The sequence below is a fragment of the Hyla sarda genome, chromosome 9 (genome assembly GCF_029499605.1).
Source record: "Hyla sarda isolate aHylSar1 chromosome 9, aHylSar1.hap1, whole genome shotgun sequence".
Lineage (NCBI taxonomy): Eukaryota > Metazoa > Chordata > Amphibia > Anura > Hylidae > Hyla > Hyla sarda.
The window spans coordinates 27768724-27794388 of NC_079197.1; the positions used below are offsets into that span (position 1 = coordinate 27768724).

General features: G+C 42.7%; 1 protein-coding gene across 1 annotated transcript in view; it reads left to right on the top strand.

Annotated features, from left to right (window-relative positions):
- The window catches only part of L1CAM (L1 cell adhesion molecule), a 207604-nt gene that overhangs the window by 122950 nt on the left and 58989 nt on the right, over positions 1 to 25665 (top strand). The window contains exons 3-4 of the mRNA XM_056540478.1: positions 22243 to 22257; positions 24249 to 24357. Of these exons, the coding sequence (XP_056396453.1) occupies positions 22243 to 22257; positions 24249 to 24357 (124 nt within the window). The remainder of the gene's footprint in view (positions 1 to 22242; positions 22258 to 24248; positions 24358 to 25665) is intronic.

A 25665-nucleotide genomic window follows, 5' to 3' on the forward strand; every position in this document is an offset into this window, starting at 1 on the left:
CTGAGTAATTCAAGAGGAATTTACTCGAGTAATTCCTCTTGAATTCTCCTCTTCGAAATAATTAACATCTGCTTTGCCATTGACTTCAATGTATTTTACTCTGCACTGTTCACACTGCGTAAATTCCGCTGGCAGAATTACCACCGCTGAATTCCGTTCCACTAGAACATTAGAAGAAAGAACATGTTCATTCTTCTTGCGGAATACACGAGCAGAAGTCCATTGAAGTCAATGGTAAAAAATGTTCCACTTGAAATAGTTTACTTACGGAATCTGCATGGAATTTGTGCAAAATTTGTGTGGAAATTTCTCACAAAAAAAAAAAATAAAAAATAAAAAAGGAAATTCCAATTGGTGGTTGTAGTCCAGCAAAAAAACAAACAAAAAAAACAGTTTCCTCCCAATTCTGCATTAATTCCGCACTTTTTTTTCGCAAATTTCATGGAAAATTCATGCAAATTTCAAGTGAAAAAAAAATATATAAATTCCACGGCAGAATTTTTATGTGAGGATTCCTCTCCTATTCCTCAGTGTGAACCCACCCTTAGGCTATGTTTACATCGTAGAAGCATGGAAATTTTGCTACATGATGTTAACATTGAGATAAATGGAATTTCCGCTGTCCCATTCACACAGCAAACTTCCAGCTGCATTCCGGTTTCTGCAAAAACATTGAACCTGTCTATAGTGTTTGCAGAATTTCTCAGCAGAGTCAATTGAAGTCAATTGGAATCTGAATTCCGTCTAGAAGTCTGTGTTGAACACAAGAAATTTTGCGTAAATTCAGCACAAATTCCATGCACACTCTTCAAAGAATTTTCAAAACTGCAAAAAAATCTGCTGCCAGTTTGGCAGAAAGGAATCCGCCCCAGACATCTTATACCCTATCCAAAGGATAGGTGATAAGATGTCTGATTGTGGGGGTCCCAATGCTGGGGACCCCCATGATCTCCCTGCTGCACCCGGTGTTCGTTTAGACTTTTGGGTGCAGCACCGGAAGCTTGTGACATCATGCCCCCTCAATGCAAGTCTGTGGGAGGGGGGCATCACGAGCAGGGCGTTACCGTAACATCATGAGCCTCTGTGGTGCCCCCCGGTGTATGGCGGGACCACGAGGTGTAGCGGTGTAGGTGTTAACCCCTAGTGTTCGTGATGCCAGGATGTGGTTTTATGGTGTAGGGCATCACCGACAACCGAGCCAGAAACGGCATATATTAAATGAGAGTCTTACAGATAGCCAACTTCCACAGAGGTGACCGGGACACAGTGAACCTCTCAGGGTTGCTTGGTATTGTAGTGGTAACAATGATGATGCAGGCCATGGTGCTAGAGTTATGATTTTGGTAGGGACAGTAGAGACTTGACTTGTAGACATAGAAGCCTTACAGATTAGATGTGGCTGCAGACTTGTAGGCTTCGGCCTAGCTGGACTGGACTGAACTTGTACAGGACTTGTGTTTGCTTCAGTGTCCAGGAAACAAGAGAAAGAGCCCTAGTGTGGAGACTACAGCCCTTTATATACCCTCTGGAACTCTGGGTATCAGGTGATCACATATCACATGACCATGTCACATGACCTAAGGAAGGTCCTATACCATTTAAACATCCTAATAACCTTTGTACATAGCTTATATTCACTGCACGATACATATAATAAATGTACATAATTAATATACAACAGAATATCACAATAATGACCTAGGGGGACCCTGCAGGAGAGCCCTGTGGACTTGAGGGACTCTACCTGAGGGGACTTTAGGACTGTACAAAACCATGTTCTGTACTGGGACACCACCCCTCCACCCCACATCACCAGTCATCCAGCACAGAGCAAAGTTCTCTTCGTGCACCAGATGACTGGGGTGCCACAGCCAAGATCATGGAGGTCCCCAGCGGCGGGACCCCCGCAATCAGAAATCTTATCCCCTATCCTTTGGATAGAGGATAGATGCAGCCCTAGAATGATAATAACATAAATTACAATTTTTTATTATTATTATTATTATTATTATTTTTTAATAAAGCGCCCGTAGCACTGCTACGCTTTACAATCTGGCTTTGACAGGCCTAAATCTTTCAATCTATCGAATCAAACAGATTAATAATAACAATGATAAGGTGAACTATGGATGATTTGTATCCGCCATCGTACTATAGAAGCCTGAAATTTGAAGATTACAACAAGCGTCCGCAAGATGAAAACCCCCAAAAGAGGGGCTCTGTGAAATGGCCTTTGAAAATCTTATTAGGGGCTTTCAACCTTTTTCTCGTTTTGTTCTGTAGCACAAAAGATACAGCATATTATTGGCTCCTGGTGGTTTGCAAATTGTTCGAATTGGTATCCCAGAGGGTTGGACAGAATAGGCCAAGGTGCCTTTGAATGCAAAAAAAAAAAAGACTTGAATGTTGCTTACAAGGAAGGAGAATCTTGTCGAAAACATAAACACATAGATATAGCAGTGCTGGGATAACCCTCTAAAATTGTTTTAGTTATACTAACCTGCGTAATTGCAGATCATGTATTAGAATATTAAAGTCTTCCGCAGACATATTGTGGATGTTACCCATGTAATAGATAGAAATATTAATTCACCAAAAGATCACCGAAGTGATCCACTAATTCCCTATATTTCCCATATATTTGTTGAAAGGTATAATCTTTATTAATTTCAAAACACCAACAAAAAAGGAGTTAAAAATGCAGTGTATCTCTCCTCCTGTATTATTGGTTATCTGTGCCAGCCAGGCATCACCTATTATCTACCTGTGTGTACCTGCAGTGTACATACGGTTAATGGAGGAGTCTACACTGTATATTAAAAAACCTATCCTATGCCCCCCTCGACATGTTTCGCCGCAAGACGCGGCTTTGTCAAGAGGCTTAGGGGCACTGAATGAAAAAGCGCCAAAACAGGGGTTAAATAACCTCCTATTGTGACATCATGGTGGGGTGATATCCACTTCTGATTGGTGGGACACCATCCCATCCAATCATCCTCTATTTAATTTGATGGACATTTCCATGCGCCTATTGCTGCTCTCATAGTTCAGCCAATCCGCATAGTTGTTTATTGGTTGCCTCGGTAATGCATCACATGATTGCTGCGTCATGATCTCAGAGCCGATGTTCACATCCGCCTCCTGCGCTATGACCCCTGCGCGAGCTCTTGTACCAGCGCCGATATCCACATCCGCTTCCTGCGCCGTGACCCCTGCGCGAGCTCTTACACCAGCGAGCGTACCTTACTGTCGGGGCTGCGCAGTTCTATATGCGCGGGGACTTAGTCTCCACGGGCATTTCCAAATAGATATAATAGTCAGTCACTATGTAATTTCATATGCGCCAGAATTTTATATAAGGGCTGCATGATGCAATCTGCGCACATACTTGGTCTTTCATAGTGCTCCATGTTGATAGGGATAAGTTCCAATAAAATACATTATTGCTCTATATGATATTCTACATTATTCTATATTGTATATTATTATCACTATAGAAGTAGTTAATTATTTAGTGATAATTAAAAGGCAGCATATTGGTCCATCATGGTTAGTCCATCTACAATTCCCTCCCTAATGTCACTTCGGCAAGGTGTTTAATAATTGTATTGATAAATGTACACGATGTTATATACATTATGGCAGCTATTCTAAATGAATGCTGAGAAGGTAAATCCCTCATTGAGTCCATTAGGACTCAGGCTTTTGAGTCGCTGTATCCATCTTGCTTCTTCACGGAGTAATTTCTTATCTAAATTGCCTCTTCTGGGGCCCAATGTCATCTTGATTAGTCCCCAAAATTTAAGGGTTTGTATATCACCTCTATGAAAATTTCTAACATGTCTCGCCAGTGGGGTATCAGTCCCGGTGCGGATAGTGCTGAGATGTTGAGATATCCGTCTTCTCAGTTGCTGTGTGGTTTTGCCCACATATAGCTTACCACATCCGCACTGGGCAATATATATTACTCCAGAAGTCTGGCAGTTGATAAAATCCCTAATAACATATTTCTTGTTGTCAATTGGGTTAACAAATTCTTTCATCCTAGGCAGGAATCCACAAAAGGTACACTTCCCACAAGGATGGGACCCTTTTATTGTAGACTTGAGCCATGTTCTTTCAGTTTTTTCAGCATAGAGGCTGTGGACCAGATGTTCTCTGATATTTTTCCCCTCTCCTATATGTGATCGAAGGAAAAGGGGGGATGACATCTCTCAGATCATTGTCCGCCTGTAGAATAGGCCAGAATTGACGTAAAATATTCATTACCTGACGACTATTCTCGTCAAAAGTGCCAATACATCGTACCGTCTTAGTTATTGTTCCCGTTGTCTGTTTACTTTTCAGTAGCTCCTGTCTTGGGGTGTCACGAGCCCTAGCGAAGGCTCTATGAAGAACCTTCTTGGGGTACCCCCTACTGATAAATCTGTTGTATAAAGTCCTGCATTCCCGTAGGAATATACAACAGTTATACAACAGATTTATCAGTAGGGGGTACCCCAAGAAGGTTCTTCATAGAGCCTTCGCTAGGGCTCGTGACACCCCAAGACAGGAGCTACTGAAAAGTAAACAGACAACGGGAACAATAACTAAGACGGTACGATGTATTGGCACTTTTGACGAGAATAGTCGTCAGGTAATGAATATTTTACGTCAATTCTGGCCTATTCTACAGGCGGACAATGATCTGAGAGATGTCATCCCCCCTTTTCCTTCGATCACATATAGGAGAGGGAAAAATATCAGAGAACATCTGGTCCACAGCCTCTATGCTGAAAAAACTGAAAGAACATGGCTCAAGTCTACAATAAAAGGGTCCCATCCTTGTGGGAAGTGTACCTTTTGTGGATTCCTGCCTAGGATGAAAGAATTTGTTAACCCAATTGACAACAAGAAATATGTTATTAGGGATTTTATCAACTGCCAGACTTCTGGAGTAATATATATTGCCCAGTGCGGATGTGGTAAGCTATATGTGGGCAAAACCACACAGCAACTGAGAAGACGGATATCTCAACATCTCAGCACTATCCGCACCGGGACTGATACCCCACTGGCGAGACATGTTAGAAATTTTCATAGAGGTGATATACAAACCCTTAAATTTTGGGGACTAATCAAGATGACATTGGGCCCCAGAAGAGGCAATTTAGATAAGAAATTACTCCGTGAAGAAGCAAGATGGATACAGCGACTCAAAAGCCTGAGTCCTAATGGACTCAATGAGGGATTTACCTTCTCAGCATTCATTTAGAATAGCTGCCATAATGTATATAACATCGTGTACATTTATCAATACAATTATTAAACACCTTGCCGAAGTGACATTAGGGAGGGAATTGTAGATGGACTAACCATGATGGACCAATATGCTGCCTTTTAATTATCACTAAATAATTAACTACTTCTATAGTGATAATAATATACAATATAGAATAATGTAGAATATCATATAGAGCAATAATGTATTTTATTGGAACTTATCCCTATCAACATGGAGCACTATGAAAGACCAAGTATGTGCGCAGATTGCATCATGCAGCCCTTATATAAAATTCTGGCGCATATGAAATTACATAGTGACTGACTATTATATCTATTTGGAAATGCCCGTGGAGACTAAGTCCCCGCGCATATAGAACTGCGCAGCCCCGACAGTAAGGTACGCTCGCTGGTGTAAGAGCTCGCGCAGGGGTCACGGCGCAGGAAGCGGATGTGGATATCGGCGCTGGTACAAGAGCTCGCGCAGGGGTCATAGCGCAGGAGGCGGATGTGAACATCGGCTCTGAGATCATGACGCAGCAATCATGTGATGCATTACCGAGGCAACCAATAAACAACTATGCGGATTGGCTGAACTATGAGAGCAGCAATAGGCGCATGGAAATGTCCATCAAATTAAATAGAGGATGATTGGATGGGATGGTGTCCCACCAATCAGAAGTGGATATCACCCCACCATGATGTCACAATAGGAGGTTATTTAACCCCTGTTTTGGCGCTTTTTCATTCAGTGCCCCTAAGCCTCTTGACAAAGCCGCGTCTTGCGGCGAAACATGTCGAGGGGGGCATAGGATAGGTTTTTTAATATACAGTGTAGACTCCTCCATTAACCGTATGTACACTGCAGGTACACACAGGTAGATAATAGGTGATGCCTGGCTGGCACAGATAACCAATAATACAGGAGGAGAGATACACTGCATTTTTAACTCCTTTTTTGTTGGTGTTTTGAAATTAATAAAGATTATACCTTTCAACAAATATATGGGAAATATAGGGAATTAGTGGATCACTTCGGTGATCTTTTGGTGAATTGGTTTAAATAACCCTCCATATATTGGTCCGCAGTTGGATCAGATAGAAATATTATGTTTATAAGTTGAGCTGCAGTATTAGGGAATATATTACCTAGATTTTTGTTATTGACTAGATGCATATACTAAAACATGCTCTTTTGTAATTATTTTTATTTCATTTTGTACATTATTATGGGGGCTGCCATCCTGCCTGAGTTGTTCTTCTCAGCATTTAGAGATATGCCTTACAGCAAGACCCATGGACCAATAGACTGAAGTTGCCCCATTGATGTTAATTGGAAAGGTTTCTGGGCGTGCTCTGTGATCTTTTCAGAGGACATTCTACGGGGGGAGGGGTAGGCTGAGCTGTGACCATCAACTATTGTAAATACATGACTTATCTATACACTGGGGTCACCTTTTACTGTACTTCGGTCTGTGATGATACACCTCTGGGAAGTGATCTGTACAGAACAGAAAGTCTCTGCTTATTTCTAGACCTAGTAGCTGGACTAAAACCTGGAGAGACAAAATAAATTTTCCTGTTGAGTATAAATGTACATTATTGCATACCGGTATATGTTAAAGGGGTACTCCGCTGCTCAGCGTTTGGAGCAATCTGTTCCGAACGCTGGAAGCTCATGACATCATAACCCTGCCCCCTCATGACGTCACACCCTGCCCCCTCAATGAAAGTCTATGGGAGGGGGAGTGACAGTCGTTTGGCGCCGGGAGCTTGTAACGTCATTGCCCCGCCCCCTCATGACGTCACACCCCACCCCCTCAATGCAAGTCTATGGGAGGGGTCGTGACAGTCGCCACGCCCCCTCCCATAGACTTGCATTGAGGGGGTGGGGTGTGACGTCATGAGGGGGCGGGGCAATGACATTACAAGCTCCCGGCGCTAGCTCCAGCATTCGGAACAGTTTGTTCCAAACGCTGAGCGGCGGAGTATCCCTTTAAGGGGCATTAGAAGGTTCTATTCCCAGGTGATTGAATAAGAACCCCCTAAGGCTATGAGATACCCGCTGGGTCATGTCAGTAGGTTTCATGGTGTCTCTAGGTGGATGCAGGGACCGGAATAGACATTTCCTCTCCCATAGAGTCACCAGTTCAACCTTTGATAAGGCAGCTGAGAAATGCTGATGGCAACATCTTCAGTAAATCCTAAGTGACAAGCCCAGGGCAGAGTGGCCTCCTTCTGCCGAGGAGTCATGGTAATAGTGATATATTCCGCTTGTGACATCCTTTTGACCTGACTCTCCTACCCACTAAGTCACCAGGTCAGGTTTGTTTTTCTTTTCCATTCTGCTGAGATGCTTGTATGTTGGCATTGTGCCACTCTGTGTTAATACAATATAACTCAATAAGCACCAACCAGTCACAACCACCCTGAGCAATCATACGTGAAGATTTCATTTCCTGGAGCCCCATAAAGGTAGCATGGTTTACCTAATATGTTGTTCACACTGGTCTTTCTGGTTCAGGAATAAGCAGGAAGAGGAGAGTAGAAAATGGGGATGCTAGACGAGCGCTACTGCTAGAATAAAAAGGATGCGGAACGCCAATAAAGCACAGGACAGTTTATTGTGGTATAGAACAAATGGACAACGCGTTTCGGCACCAGCATGTGCCTTCTTCAGGTCCATAAAATAAATGATTTCGGGGTCCTGAAGCCTATGGTGTGCTGTGGTGGCGTGGCCACGCCACCACAGCACACCATAGGCTTCAGGACACCGAAATCATTTATTTTATGGACCTGAAGAAGGTACATGCTGGTGCCGAAACGCGTTATCCGTTTGTTCTATACCACAATAAACTGTCCTGTGCTTTATTGGCATTCTGCATCCTTTTTATTCTAGCAGTAGCGCTCGTCTAGTATCCCCATTTTCTACTCTCCTCTTCCTGGTTGTAATATTTCCGTACCCCCTCGCGGTCATGGACAGGGGGCCTCGAGCAACACAACTGCTGTTATTACTTTCCACTTTGCACTCGCCAGGTGAGGTGCTGTCCCTGTTGATAACCTCGGCGGGACATCACACCACCCAGAGTGCAGTGGTTCTTGACAAGTTTACCACTCCCCCATCATCCACGAGAGAGCGCCCCAACCTTTTTTTACTGCTCCTTCACACTTCTGGTTCAGGAAGAAGACTCCAGATGGTCAGTAGACCCTGACACTAAGGGATCGACAAGTCACAGAGACAAGTTGAAAGTTTTGATTGGTCGGGGTCTGGGTATTTAGACAATCACATATTGCTAGATGGAACGAGAAGATTCTGTGCATTTTCTCACCCCACTTGCTGTTTTCCCGATGTCACAGCAGGCAATGGATTCTATGGAGTTCTATGGAGTGAATCTGTGGAGTCCATCTCTTGCATTGAGACGGATACAGCAGCCAGCTATAGAGTAAAGTCTTAAAGGGGTACTACAGCACTAAGACATCTTATCCCCTATCCAAAGTATAGGGGATAAGATGTCTGATCGCTGGGGTCCCGCCGCTCGGGACCCCCGCAATCTAGCTTGCAGCACCCACCTGTTAGCACTGCAGGAAGCACTGGAGACTCCAAGTCTTATGCCTCCCGACCACGGGGACGGAGTATAGTGAAGTCACGACTCCGCCCCTGTGTGACATCATGTCCCGCCCCCTCAATGCAAGTCTATGGGAGGGGGCGTGAAGGCCTTGCATTGAGGGGGCGGAGCATGACATCACACGGGGGAGGGGCCTTGACGTCACTATACTCCGTCCCTGTGGTCGGGAGGCATCAGACTTGGAGACTCCAGTGCTTCCTGCAGTGCTAAGAGGTGGGTGCTGCATGCTAGATTGCAGGGGTCCCGAGCGGCGGGACCCCCGCAATCAGACATCTAATCCCCTATCCTTTGGATAGGGGATAAGATGTCTTAGTGCCGGAGTACCCCTTTAACCATGTTCATGTCCCGACTCTGTCTAGCGATCAGTGGGGGTCTGAACACAAACGCCCCCACCAGTCAAAATGTGGACATATCTGTCACACATGTTAAAAGTTGTTGTTTTAATTCCAACTGTGTTTTTACTTTCTTGTTATGCTTCCCCATTTCCAAGATATAGGGGTTTTCTTATTTGGTTGACTTTGGATCTAGACTTTTCACTAAATAGGCAGATGAGTGATAAATTTCCTGCCCATCTGACTGTATAGTAAGAAGTGCAAATAGTCAACCAATAGTAAATCCCCTAGATCTTGGGGGTTTAGGAAAAGATTAATAACCTTTTTGGAACCAGGGTACCCGAGGCTACCAAGAATACATTTTTTTGTCCTGACCACAGCTCTACATAAATGCCCTATTTATAAGTCATTTATTTAAAGGGATTGTCAGGAGGAATATCATTTTTAAAACTAAATGTGGCTAGAAAGAGGAAAAATAAAAACAATATAAAGCATGTACTCACCTGCTCCTGTCCCATACCGCTACCTTACTGGTGCCCGGTCTGGCTATGTACTACTTCCTGGACTCAGCACAAGAAAGTGCCCAATCAGGGACTGAGGTATGTTTTGTATTGCTTTTACCCCATTCTGGCTATATGTAATTGTAAAAGTTATTCCCCAGGCAACTTTATGATGACAACTTTTTTAAAGGCGCGCTGGTCTTGATTTAGAGGTCAGCGGCTTTGAAGGTCACACTCTGTACTTCTGACATCATGGCTCCAATCCCTGGCTGGTGATACTAGGAGTATGGAGTGTGACTGTTGAGGCCACTGATTGGCTGGGACAGTCATGTGACCTCCACTCCTCATTCAAGATGGGAACACTGAATAGGGCATCAGCAGAGGAACGGAGGGAAAGTTAAGAAAAAGTTTGTTGTTTTAATTCTTTTGGTGAGTCTATTGAGGAAGAGACCGGCACTGCTGATAGTCGGAGAATGTGTAGTTTCACGGCAGGGGAATAACAATGAACCTGGTGGTGCTCAATCTTTCAAGAAAGGCAGAAAATCCCAATATGCAAAGAGGAGATAATAAGACGGCACTCACCACGGTCGTGACTTCATATCCTTTATTTGGGGATAGCAGGGAACAGAAGTGCATTGTCAGGCAGGTATCATGGCAAGGGCGCCGGGGACCTCAGCGTGGAGGTCCCCGGCGCCCTTGCCATGATGCCTGCCTGACACTGCACCTCTGTTCCCTTCTATCCCCGAATAAAGGATATGAAGTCACGACCGTGGTGAGTGCCGTCTTATTAATTCTTTTGGTGCCTTAAATTTTATTTTTTAAAGGTGTATAACCCCTTTAATACATATCCATAGGACCATTGGGACCCCCACTAATGATAAGAATTGAAGTTCTTAATTCCTCTGTTGTAATGGAGCTGTGGTTTAGTATGTGCACTGCTGCGCCATTGAAAGTCTTTGGGATTGTTGAAGACAGCCGAGTACAATACTCGACCACATATTCAACTACAGCCCGTTCAGACAGGGAACACAAAATCAGACGAGATGCCAATGGTTGGATTTTTATTAATCATCAGACACATTAAAGGCATTAACTTGAAGCTGCTGGGCCCTAATGCAAATCTCTAATGGGGCCCCTCAACTATAGTGCATTATTTATAGTACTAAGCCCCTAAGGATGCGCCCAGCATTCCCTCTGCACCCCGTATCGTTACGCTCCTTCCATGTTTTGGTATAGATGATAAGTTGTCATTGGGGCTAACGCCTTGAACAATGGTGAAACTACCTGGGATGAAGAATGAGCTCCCCAACAATCAGAAATACTGTGTAAATGAATTTAATTAGAAGTGTGTTCCTCTTTAAGCGATAAATCTACCACCATGTAATATGAATGGATGTCACACCCTCCCCATTGTGGATGTGTTTTTATTGGGAAAACATAATTAGTTTCTTCCTAATACAGTGGTCCCTCAAGTTACAATATTAATTGGTTCTGGGACGACCATTGTATGTTGAAACCATTGTATGTTGAGACCAGAACTCTATGGAAACCTGGTAATTGGTTCTGAAGACACCAAAATGTCATCCAAAAATAGGAAAAAGTGAGGATTAACGAAAAATAAGTAGATAACTAATATAGATAAAGCAAATCCTTATATATAAAAGTAAGAAAGATCTGCTGGGAGCTGTAATCACTGTCTATGTCAGTGTTTCCCAACCAGGGTTCCTCCAGCTGTTGCAAAACTACAACTCCCAGCATGCCCGGACAGCCTTCGGCTGTCCGGGCATGCTGGGAGTTGTAGTTTTGCAACAGCTGGAGGTATCCTCTTTGGGAAACACTGGTCTATATAAAGGACAGAAGCTTCTTCAGGGTCCTGTACAGAACACGCAATGTCCTAAAAAAAAGTAAAATAGAGCCACCTTCACCTGGTGTCCAAAGGAGCAGCTAACCCTGCACAGGTAAAGAGTACAGAACATGTAATACCTCCCTGTACTGTAGTGGGCGCTACCAGACACCAGTCAGTGCATGTACTTCAATAATACAGGTAAAGAGTAGTACAGAACATGTAATACCTCCCTGTACTGTAGGGGGCGCTACCAGACACCAGTCAGTGCATACACTTCAGTAATACAGGTAAAGAGTACAGAACATGTAATACCTCCCTGTACTGTAGGGGGCGCTACCAGACACCAGTCAGTGCATGTACTTCAATAATACAGGTAAAGAGTAGTAAAGAACATGTAATACCTCCCTGTACTGTAGTGGGCACTACCAGACACCAGTCAGTGCATGTACTTCAATAATACAGGTAAAGAGTACAGAACATGTAATACCTCCCTGTACTGTAGTGGGCGATACCAGACACCCGTCAGTGCATACACTTCAGTAATACAGGTAAAGAGTACAGAACATGTAATATCTCCCTGTACTGTAGTGGGTGCTACCAGACACCAGTCAGTGCATACACTTCAGTAATACAGGTAAAGAGTAGTACAGAACATGTAGTACCTCCCTGTACTGTAGGGGGCGCTACCAGACACCAGTCAGTGCATGCACTTTAGGACTACAGGGGTTTTACCAGTGAAATGTCCATTCTGATTGGTCGGTTCTTCCAGCCATTGACACGTTTTGCAGATTCCATAGCATTGTATGTTGAGTCTGGTTTCAAGTTACAATGGTCCAGAAAAGACCATTGTATGTTGAAACTATTGCATGTTGAGGCCATTGTAAGCTGAGGGATCACTGTAATTTGTATCATTAGCATTTTTTGCATGGCCTCCATTTTTACTGTTTTCCTGTGTACTGCATACTGTGCGCCGCCAAGGTCATAAAAACTCATTGAGGCTGTCACCGCTATTTCCGAGAGCTCCGACTTGCCCTAGTTTTCGCTGCAAGCAAGCTGATCTGAGACAGTGAGTAATTCCCAAAGCTTGCGAGCTGTGAGCTCCGAGCGCCGTCTACAATTCTACTGTTATGTCTTGCTAATTGTTTGGATACAAGAAGAGAGTGCGCACAGCAGTAAGGCTCAGTCTTCTGGGTAAATGAAAAAATAAGAATATACCAAGAATGTATAGTCTGGGGACTTTCAGACCATCGCTGGTATTTGGATTTCTAAACAACATTTAGTTTAGATTACTGTGAAATTCTATTTGCATTACTTCAGTCTAAATGTCGCAAATTTGTAACTTAAAGGAGAACTCCAGAACATAAAAATTGTCGCCCATACTGCCGGCAGTAAAAAAAATAAAGATGTACATACCTTCCTCCGCTCCCCCGAGGCCTTCGGTAACCGGCACCGGCCTCTGCCGTGATCCTCTACCTGGTTGCCGGTGGTCGGAAAGTCTTACTGCGCTCAGCCAATCACCGGCCGCAGCGAAGTCCCGACTCGGCCGGCGATAGGCTGAGCGGCAGTGTGATGTTTTCGGCCCCGGCAGCAGGTGCCGGTGTAGTGAAGGATTTTGTGTCCTGAAGCGTTTTCACGCTGCCGCTCAGCCTATCACCCGGCCGAGTCTGACTTCGCTGGTGATTGGCTGAGCGCAGTATGATTCATCCGACCACCGGCAACCAGGAAGTGGATCACGGCGGAGACCGGGGACGGTTACAGGAGGCCCCGAGGGAGTGGAGGAAGGTATGTACATCTTTCTTTTTTTACTGCTAGCAGTATGGACGACAATTTTTATATTCCGGAGTTCTCCTTTAAGGCATAAAAAGTAACCATGTAACATCTCATCCTGGTATGCGTAGTGTTGTTGGTATTCCATGTTTTGGCACATAGACTTGCCATAGGTTTGGCTACAGGAACCGAACAGAATCTATTCTTCTCTGTGTGTGTAGTGTATGGGAGGCAATCAAAATGAGCAAATTGATTTGGCATGAATCTGGCTAGGTCTAAATTTTACCCAAAACTTTTTTGCGATTTGCTTTGAAATTGAGTTTGAGTACACTGAGCACCCCAGAGGTAACGGTGATGCTGTATGCATCACATCTTCCACTCACCACATTGGCTGGGCATTTCCCCCTGCAGCTCAGAGTTCTGTATAGGAGCAGGGACCTCTGTCTTTGACAGGAGTCACTGCTCCTGTACACACTTTGCAATAGCAGGGTAATTGGGCTCTTCCAAATCCAAAACGAAACTGACAGTCAAATTTTATGAATCCAACCCAAAACTTATCTATGGAGATTCGCCCATCTCTGGAAGCAGTGGCATATCTAGAAGAAATATTGCTAATATCCAAATGGACCACCTATTATGGCGTCTGATTTTGTTCACCAAGACAGAAAGTCTGGTGTTTATTTTCCTTGCTTTCCATTAACCATTGGGCAATACCCCCTAATTTGCAAACAATGCAGTTCCCTGGAGAGAGGAGTTCTGCACAGTTTCTTTCCATTAGGAATAGGACCAACCAGAACAGGGCCCCCTCTCTTTAAGGGTTCCATAGCAGTGTCATAGGTTTTAGGCCATAGCATTGGGGATTTATTCATTAATTATTGGCTATATTATTTACATTGCCTTTGCATTTTTGTATATATGCATTGTTCAAACAAATAGAGATCTTGACAATGCATTGCCTAAATTAAACATTTTGAAGAAAATGTTTTAGGGGTACGTTCGTAAGAATCCAGGCTCTATACCATGTTGTCAGTGCTGGTTGTGCATCTTATCATCTAAAGTAGGTTCTCCAAGGCACCGTGTCATATAGACATTTGGCTGAACCTATCAATACGTATTCATGTTTAAAAAAAAACTGAGAATGTTCAGAAGTGTAGAGTGAGGGGAATTGGCGCACGTAGATAGAATAACTTCTACATAACATTACCAACAGTAAATGACAATAATCCATCAAAATCTGATGACATTCATTGTCTTTGAGATGAACTTCAGCAAAGACATGGTTTGGAGCCAGAGCTGAAGTTCTCTTGGAATAAATCTGGTTAAACATATGGCATTGTTATTAGCCATTTGGCATTGGATTTGATGCTACATATGGGGATTTTAGAACTGGATGTTACTTATAGTTGTCATGTGGGAAGCTTTCGTTTTTGACCTAGTTTTATTGAAAAGATTCCTATGAGCAGGTACGTACAGCTAAGTTACTAGTGCATAAGATATGTTTAGGTTAAAATTGTCAATACATCTTAAAGGGGTACTCCGCCCCTAGACATCTTATCCCCTATTGAAAGCATAGGGGATAAGATGTCAGATCGCGGGGGTCCCGCCGCTGGGGACCCCCGGGATCTCGGCTGCAGCACCCACCTGTTGTGGCTTCCGGCAGCGCCAGAGGCTCTCATCCTAACGGCTCCCGACCACGGTGACGTGAGATCCTGATGTCACAACTCGTGTGACGTCATGCTCCGCCCCTCAATACAAGTCGACGGGAGGGGGCTTGACAGCCGTCACGCCCCCTCCCTTAGACTTGCATTAAGGGGGCGGGATGTGACCTCACACGGGGGCGGAGGCGTGACATCACAATCTCACGTCACCGTGGTCAGGAGCCGTTACATCTATTGAAAAATCTTAAGCCTTCCAATACTTATCTGCTGCTGTATGCTCCTGAGGAACTTGTGTAGTTCTTTCGATGTCTGACCACAGTGCTCTATTCTGACACCTCTGTCCATGTCAGGAACTGTCCAGTGCAAGGGCAAATCCCCATAGCAAACCTCTCCTGCTCCTGACAGTGCCTGACACGGACAGAGGTGTCAGCAGAGGACACTTTGGTCAGAGAGGAATGAACTACACAACTTCCTCTGGAGCATAAAGCAGCTGATAACTACTGGAAGGATCAAGATTTTTAAACAGAATTAATTTACAAACCTGTTTAAAGGGGTACTCTGGCGCTTAGACATCTTATCCCCTATCCAAAGGATAGGGGATAAGATTCCTGATCGCGGGGGTCCCGCTGGTGGGGACCCCAGTGATCTTGCACGCCGCACCCCATTTATAATCAGTCCCTGGAGTGTGTTCGCTCCGGGTCTGATTACTGTCGATCACGGGGCCGCAGCGTTGTGATGTCAAGGCTCCGCCCCATGTGACGTCACGCTCCGCCCCCCCCCTCAATGCAAGCTTACGGGAGGGGGCGTTACAGCTTTCACACCAGTGGATTTTAAAACATTTCTTTTTCTCCGAAGTACCCCTTTTATAATAAAGTCTGCCTTAAATTTTGCATAGCAAACACATTTTTAATACACTCCTTTAGATTTCTATATATGTTGATACAGCATTGTCATAGCAATGTCATGGAAACTCTAATTATTCAATAAAATCTTCTTAAAATAATCCTTCTTCACAATGTCACACGCCAATGAGTGAGTTAATAATATAGCAGCCAATAATACACTGCCAATTCCTCCTAGGCATCCTGGCTTTGGGTTTACTGATCCTATTCCTCTGCATTACTACTAAATATTCTGTATCTCTATCTGACGATGGTATCTATGACCCGGCCTTGCACTAATGCTAGATAAGGTTGCCCCCCCAAGAGAGGATCATGTCTCCGCATCATATATCCTTTGTCTTAAACCCAAATTCAATGTCTTGTAAGTAGCTAAAAAATGATCCTGTACCAGACGTCTTATGATATTCTTATTATGACCAAGTTTATTCAATTACTCAATTAGATTACATAGGAGGAGCAGCGGTATGCAGCATGAGTGTGCAGGATGTGCGCTAAATGTAACAGGATTAGTATTATTTAGAGGTGGCATAAGGTAACGCACATTATAATAACCTCAATGATGTGTCTGCGGGTCAAGGTCTTGTATTTGTCAGCATTATAGAAATTATCGTGAACATAATAACATAATGACGGCTGCTAAAAATTATTTACTCTGAATTAAGACCTTATGGATTCTAAAGGGGTATTCTGGTATTCTAGCTTTTATTTAAAGGAGTACTCTGGTGAAAACCTTTTTTCTTTTAAATCAACTGGTGGCAGAAAGTTAAACATATTTGTAAATTACTTCTATTAAAAAATCTTGATCCTTCCAGTACTTATTAGCTGCTGAATGCTACAGAGGAAATTCCTTTCTTTTTGGAACACTGATGACATCACAAGCACAGTGCTCTCTGCTGACATCTTTGTCCATTTTAGCAACCATGCATAGCAGATGTATGCTAAGGGCAGCATGGTGGCTCAGTGGTTAACACTGCTGCCTTGCAGTGCTGGGGCCTTGGGTTCAAATCCCACTAAGGACAACAATAAATAAAGCGTTATTATTATTATAATAACGTCAGCAGAGAGCACTGTGCTCGTGATGTCATCAGAGAGCATTCCAAAAAGAAAAGAATTTCCTCTGTAGTATTCAGCAGCTAATAAGTACAGGAAGGATTAAGATTTTTTAATAGAAGTCATTTACAAATATGTTTAACTTTCTGCCACCAGTTGATTTAAAAGAAAAAAGGTTTTCACCGGAGTACCCCTTTAAAGGGAATTTGTCAAGTTTGATCTGTAGGCCTCATGTTATAGAGCAGAGGTAGCTGAGTAGATTGATATATAGATTTTTGCGAAAATCTTCATTATAATTTATAAATTTTCATCCCTGCTTTTTCTATGCTTAGGAGTCCAGTGGGCGGTCCTTCTCATTGATCGACATTAGGAGTCTTAGTAAAGAGAAAGCTGTCAAACGCTGTTAAGATGGCCCATTAGGCTGCTTTCTATATTAAAGGGGTACTCCACTGCCCCAGTGTTCAGAACATTTGGTTCCAAAAGCCCATTTAGTTCCGCCACGCCCACTCAATGCAAGTCTATGGGAGGGGGCATACGCCCCCTCCCATAGACTTGCATTGAGGTGGCGTGGTCGTGACATCACGACCACGCACCGAGCTTTGGGAACTAAATGGTCTGAAAGCTCGGGCAGTGGAGTACCCCTTTAAGGACTCCAGTGGATGGCCCTATTTGTGATTGACATTTATCTCTGGGTGAAAAGTCATAGAGTAAGGGATGTCAATCACTAAGTGGACGGCCCATTGGACTCCTAAGCATAGAAAAAGCTGAGATGTAAATTGGTGAAATGCAAGTTATACTCAATATTTGTCCCCTAAAACTGTAAATTATTCTGCTGAGCTCTTCCTGCTTTATAGTAACCAAAAAGCCCAGAGTGGGGAAAGGGTACATACGATGATTTATACCGAACCCCAGTCACAAAAGGTGACAGGGTATAAACCCCTAAACCAAAAAAATCCCCCCCTCCTAATTTATTTGTGTATTAAAACATCACTTTTATTATACACTTGTTAAAAGTTCCAAACAGAAGTGTGTTAAAACCACCAGCACAGCCCCTATAGTGACTTAGTACGCTCTCCTATATGGAGTAGACATAAGTATATCGGCGTCTACAGTACGCCGTATTTAGGGACTGATGAGCTGTTATTAAAACCACAACACTATGTCTCCCCTACATGTTTCGTGGTACCAACCCCATCCTCAGGGGCTATATATGTCTCATAGCCCCTGAGGACATGGTTGGTATCATGAAACATGTAGGGGAGACATAGTGTTGTGGTTTTAATAACAGCTCATCAGTCCCTAAATACGGCGTACTGCAGACGCCGATATACTTATGTCTGCTCCATATAGTAGAGCGTACTAAGTCACTATAGGGGCTGTGCTGGGGGTTTTAACACACTTCTGTTTGGACCTTTTAACAAGTGTATAATAAAAGTGATGTTTTAATACACAAATAAATTAGGAGGGGGGGATTTTTTGGTTTAGGGGCTTATACCCCGTCAGCTTCGTGACTGGGGTTTGGTATAAATCTTCCTTCTGTATAACACAATCCCCACCCCATAAAACTACAATAAGGCAGGTGCCCTTTAAATAATTAGAGTATTTTTCAAATAAATTCACTAAAAATTAAAGGTGTTAGCCAGGATTAGAAAAAAACAAAAGCAAAAAAACAAAAAAAAACACAAACAGCGCCACTCAGTTTCTCAGTTCCTTGGACATGAAATGAGTTGTAATCCCACACTCGACCTGAGGACAAGGGTGGGGCTGTTTTGGAAAGGAAAGATTTTTTTCCCCATAAACGTTTAAATGCTTATCTATGGACACAGTTAAACAGTCAGACTGTGCATCTGTGTAAATGTGAATATAGAATAGTTATAATCATCAAAATGCAAGGAGGAAAAAAAATAAAAATTAAAGAATAAGGTCAAAATGACCTTAGCCCTTACTGAGTTAAGGGTATTCCAGGAAAAAACTTTTTTTTAAATATATATATATATATATATATATATATATATATATACTGATTGGCTCCAGAAAGTTAAACAGATTTGTAAATTACTTCTATTAAAAAAATCTTAATCCTTCCAATAATTATCAGCTGCTGAAGTTGAGTTGTTCTTTTCTGTCTGGTAACAGTGCTCTCTGCTGACATCTCTGCTTGTCTCGGGAACTGAACAGAGTCGAAGAGGTTTGCTATGGGGATTTGCTTCTACTCTGGACAGTTCCGAGACAGGTGCCATCAGAGAGCACTTAGACAGAAAAGATCAACTCAACTTCAGCAGCTCATAAGTACTGAAAGGATTGAGATTTTTTTTAATAGAAGTAATTTACAAATCTCTTTAACTTTCTGGAACCAGGTGATATATAAAAAAAAAAAAAAGTTTTTTTCCTGGATAACCCCTTTAAAGTTCTACAGATTTGTAAATTACTTTTATTTAAAAATCTTAATCCTTCCAGTACTTATCAGCTGTTGTATGCTCCAGAGGAAGTTGTGTAGTTCTTTTCAGTCTGACCACAGTGTTCTCTGCTGCCACCTCTGTCCATGTCGCGAACTGCCCAGACTATGGTCACATCTGATCATCAATTCAATTGAATGACATTGTTTTTCCAAACAGTGTGTCTCCAGCTGTTGCAAAACTACAACTCCCAGCATGCCTGGACAGCCTTCGGCTGTCTGGGCTTGCTGTGAGTTGTAGTTTTGCAACAGCTGGAGACACGCTAGTTGAAAAACACTGGGATAGAAGTACAACGTAGCAGCCCTCTGTTTTGGGGGCATCCTCAACAATGATATCCATTTGCCCTTATAGTAACATTTCCTTTAATTCTCCAACTCCATTCTAGTTATTAAGAATATGCAAACTACCAACCAGTGGATGGTAACCAGTGACAACCAGCAGAATTATGATTGCAGCTCTAGGCGCAAAGTTAATGAACCTTTTATGTAGATTACACCGTATGTGTATTTAAGTGTAATATTGTGTTGCACAGTGAACCCTCCCCATGAATGATCCCATTGTCTCTTCCTATTATAATGATGTAATGAATAAATGGCTTCCATTTGGCAGACTCGTCCTGTAATAAATAATTACACTATTAGCCAGAATAATAGACGTCTCCTCTATCAAAATCTTCCTTCTTCCTTCCCTACTAATTTGCAATTTACAAGTCTTAGTCATTCCTTTTACGTTATCTAAAAAAAATCTAAAAAGTACGGAATATTAAAAGCATACCCGTCATTTCAGGTGACCTTTCAGAATATGCTTTCATGTGTTTGTATATGAGGAGCAGCACTATTACTGACCAATATATAACTTTTATATGCAATTTTTCAGCAGATTTCTGCTCTGTAGGCTTAATCTAGAATTTATAGTTCTCCCAGAACTGGTGGGAGGAGCTACCCCTGCCTCATCCATAGACTTGTATGGGCTTGTCTTGCAGACACAGGACAAAGCTGAGTTGATTTTCAGAATGGAATACAATCTCACAGGAAAGGGAGGAGAGGGAAGAAGCTCGATATTAGGAGAAAGAAGCATTTTTTGTCTGATATTACAAAATTTCTTATATTTGCTTGTGCTATTGATCTATGCAAAGTGTGTGCAAATGACAGTGCCTGTTTAAGAGGGAGCTATTTATAAAAATCTATGTATAAAACTCAAACTATGTATAAAACTATGTAAGTAATCCCCAACTGGTGGCGCTCCAGTTGTTTCAAAACTACAACACCCAGCATGTCCTGGCAGTACCAGGTTGCCAGGGCATGCTGGAAGTTGTAATTTTGATATCGCATACCCGTCATTTCAGGTGACCTTTCAGATTATGCTTTCATGTGTGTGTATATGAGGAGCAGCATTATTACTGACCAATATATAACTTTTCTATGGTATTTTTTTTTAGCAGATTTCTGCTCTGCAGGCTTAATCTAGAATTTGTAGTTCTCCCAGAACTGGTGGGCGGAGCTCCCTGTCTCATCCATAGACTTGTATGGGCTTGTCTTGCAGACACAGCACAAAGCTGAGTTGATTTTCAGAATGGAATACAATCTCACAGGAAAGGGAGGAGAGGGAAGAAGCTTGATATTAGGAGAAAGAAGCATTTTTGTCTTATATTACAAAGTTTCTTATATTCGCTTGTGCTATTGATCTATGCAAAGTTTGTGCAAATGACAGTGCCTGTTTAAGAGGGAGCTATGTTTAAAAATCTATGTATGAAACTTGAACTATGTATAAAACTACGTAAGTAATCCCCAACTAGTGGCGCTCCAGTTGTTTCAAAACTACAACACCCAGCATGTCCTGGCAGTCCCAGGTTGCCAGGGCATGCTGGAAGTTGTAGTTTTGCATTCGCTGGAGGCACCCTCTTTGGAAAACATTGCTCTAGAGCAGTGGTCTTCAACCTGCGGACCTCCAGATGTTGCAAAACTACAACTCCCAGCATGCACGGACAGCCGTTGGCTGTCCGTGCATGCTGGGAGTTGTAGTTTTGCAACATCTGGAGGTCCGCAGGTTGAGGACCACTGCTCTAGAGGAACTACATTGTTATCAAGCAAGGTGTTATGGAATTTTGGTAGATGCCAGCACAATATTGAGGGTGCCCATTTTGATATTTGCTATGATACCCCCTCTGCTCCATGTATGTCGCTCTAATTTTCTTGTTTTAAAGGGTACCTCTCATCAAATAAACTTTTGATATATTTTAGATTAATGAATGTTGAATAACTTTCCAATAGCATGTTAATGAAAAATATGCTTCTTTCTATTGTATTTTTCCCGATCAGTCCTGTCAGCAAGCATTTCTGACTCATGCTGGAGCCCTAAACACTCAGAGCTGCCAGCCTGCTTTGTTCACAGCCAAACAGGCTGTGAACAAAGCAGGCTGGCAGCTCTGAGTGTTCTCCTTTGGGAACAAAGCAGACTGGCAGCTCGTAGTGTTTAGGACTCCAGCATGAGTCTGAAATGCTTGCTGCCAGGACTGGTAGGGAGACCCCTAGTGGTCATTTCTTCAAAGTGGAAAATTAAATAGAAAGAAGCATATTTTTTAATAACATGCAATTGTAAAGTTATTCTGCATACATTAATCTATAATATATCAAAAGTTTTTTTGATGAGAGGTACCCTTTAAGATTTTCCCTTTTTTGCTTAGACATCTTTACCATATAGTCATTACACTGTATCCATGCATTGCGTCTATGTACATTGTCCGCTTGTTCTACTTTGCACTAACTTGTTCCCTGCAACTTCTTGTAACTCTACTTTCTCTTCCTCTCTTCCTTCATTTTGCTTGTGCTAAATGGAACCTGCAGATGAATTTCCAGCAAGTAAGTGACCATTTTCTGTCCACTGAACATTATGTGTGAAGTCCATGTAGATGTGGTCAACAATTTGCGTCTAGAGACTTTATGACCCACAGTATGTAGATATAGATAAAGGGGTACTCCGGAGGTGGAAAAAAAAATTCAAGTCAACTGGTACCAGAAAATTTTACAAATTTGTAAATTACTTCTATGTAAAAATCTTAATCCTTCCACAGTACTTATCAGCTGCTGTATGCTCCAGAGGAAGTTGTGTAGTTCTTTTCAGTCTGATCACAGTGCTCTCTGCTGACACCTCTGTCCATATCAGGAACTGTCCAGAGCAGGAGAGGTTTGCTATGAGGATTTGCTCCTGCTCTGGACAGTTCGTGACTGGTACTGTCAGGGAGGGGGCAGCAGAGAGCACTGTGGTCAGACTGGAAAGAACTACACAACTTCCTGTGGACCATACAGCAGCTGATAAGTACTGGAAGGCTTAAAGGAGACATCCATCAGAAATGGACGTAACTGTAATTAAAATAACTGATCGCAGGGAGTCCGACAGCTGGGACCCCCTCGATCTCCTGAACGGGCCCCGGCGCTCAGTGAGGAGCATGTGCTGCAGGCGGCACGCATTCCAATAATTTCTATGGGAGCACCGAAAAGACCCAAGTACAGCACTCGGGCATTATCAGTGCTCCCATAGAAATGAATGGAGTGCGTGCTGTTTACTATGTGCTTCTCACTGAGAGAGCCAGGTTCCTGTCCCATAGATTGCGGGGGGTCCTAGCGGTCGGACCCCCTACGATCAGCTACTTAAAGGGGTTATCCAGGAAAAAACTTTTTATATATATATATATATATATATATATATCTCAACTGGCTCCAGAAAGTTAAACAGATTTGTAAATGACTTCTATTAAAAAAATCTTAATCCTTTCAGTACTTATGAGCTGCTGAAGTTGAGTTGTTCTTTTCTGTCTAAGTACTCTCTGATGACGCCTGTCTCGGGAACCGCCCAGTTTAGAAGCAAATCCCCATAGCAAACCTCTTCTGTGCAGTTCCCGAGATAAGCAGAGATGTCAGCAGAGAGCACTGTTGCCAGACAGAAAACAACAACTCAACTTCAGCAGCTGATAATTATTGAAAGGCTTAAGATTTTTTAATAGAAGTCATTTACAAATCTGTTTAACTTTCTGGAGCCATTTGATAGAAAAAACAGAGTTTTTTCCCTGGAATACCCCTTTAACCCTTATCCTGTGGGTAGGGTATAAGCTAATTTACGTTGGAGTTCTTTTTTTAACATAGCAGTAAATTGCAAATCTGTACAAGTTGATTTGAAAACAATTTTATTTCCTCCGGAGTACCCCTTTAACATTGACTCGCCTAAACCATGCCCCCATACTGAAGAACCACCAGCACCAGATAAACTAGGGCAAACGAACATGGCCCATTGGGCCATCTAGGGAAACCTGGTCTAGTTGTGCCCCATCCCTCAGCCTACCTACCACTGGGGCCTACTGTGTCACCGAAGGGTCACAAATTGTGAAAAATATGGGGGGAGATTTATCAAAACCTGTGTAGAGGAAGAGCGGTGCAGTTGCCCATAGCAACCAATCAGCTTGCTTCTTTCATTTTTCAGAGGCCCTTGTAGAAACGAAAGAAGCGATCTGATTGGTTGCTATGGGTAACTGCGGCACTCTTCCTCTACAAAGTTTTGATAAATCTCCCCCATGAAACTGTGAGGCCTACACTGGTCATTATTAGTTCTATGAATAACCCCTTTGGGGGAGATTTATCAAAACCAGTGTAGAGAAAAAGCTGACCAGTTGCCCATAGCAACCAATCAGATTGCTTCTTTCATTTTTGAAAAGGCCTCTGCAAACTGAAAGAAGCGATCTGATTGGTTGCTATGGGCAACTCAGCAACCTTTCCTATGCACAGGTTTTGATGAATCTTCCCCTTTGTCCGTCAATGATTTACTAATCTGTCTATTATTTCTTTCTTTTTTTTTTTAGCACAATTATTTCCTCCGGTTTTTATCGAGCAGCCCCCCAAAAAGTATCTGGTGTACCCGAGCGATGATATTGTACTCAGATGTGAAGCGAAAGAAAACTCCAAAGCAACGTGAGTTCCGAATGAGGAGCGGGTGTGATACAAAGCAGGGACTGTCAGATTATTAGTAATAATCTTAATTATAGATAGATTAATTTGTTTCCCTTATATACAGATTAGAGATGAGCGAATTTACAGTAAATTCGATTCGTCACAAACTTCTCGGCTCGGCAGTTGATGACTTTTCCTGCATAAATTAGTTCAGCTTTCCGGTGCTCCCGTGGGCTGGAAAAGGTGGATACAGTCCTAGGAGACTCTTTCCTAGGAATGTATCCACCTTTTCCAGCCCACCGGAGCACCGGAAAGCTGAACTAATTTATGCAGGAAAAGTAAGCAACCGCCGAGCTGAGAAGTTTGTGACGAATCGAATTTACTTTAAATTCGCTCATATCTAATACAGATGTAAACTGTTTCTTTAGAGCAGTGATCTCCAACGTGTGGCCCTCCAGCTGTTGCAAAACTACAATTCCCAGCATGCCCGGACAGCCAACGGCTGTCCGGGCATGCTGGGAGTTGCAGTTTTGCAACAGCTGGAGGGACACATTTTAAAGACTACTGCTTTGGTACATCCTTATGGGGTATACCTGCAGCCACCACTAGGGGAATCTCACTGCAGGTCCTAAGATTGTGCGAAGTATTAAAGGGGTACTCCGGTGGCAAACTTTTTTTTGTTTTTTTTTAATCAACTGGTGCCAGAAAGTTAAACAGATTTGTAAATTACTTTTATTAAGAAATCTTAATCCTTCAAGTACTTATTAGCTGCTGAATACAACAGAGGAAATTCTTTTTTTTATTTTTTTGGAACACAGAGCTCTCTGCTGACATCATGAGCACAATGCTCTCTGCTGACATCTCTGTCCATTTTAAGAACTGTCCAGAGTCCAGGTGAAAATCCCCATAGCAAACATATGCTGCTCTGGACAGTTCTTAAAATGGACAGAGATGTCAGCAGAGAGCACTGTGCTCGTGATGTCAGCAGAGAGCAATGTGTTCCAAAAAGAAAATAATTTCCTCTGTAGTATTCAGCTGCTCATAAGTACTGGAAGGATTAAGCTTTTTTAAGTGTTTAACTTTCAGACACCAGTTGCTAAAAAAAAAAAATAAGTTTTCCACCAGAGTACCCCTTTAAAACTGTGCTCCATTCACTTCAGTGGAACTGTAATACCACACATGACCTGAGGACAGGAGTGGTGCTGTTTTTTGAAGAAATCAGCTCAGTTTTTCTAATCCTGGATACGCCATGTTAGGGTAGGGTTACACATGCCGTATTTTACTGTGTATTTGCTGCTGCGTATTTTACTACCCAATGAAGTCAATGGG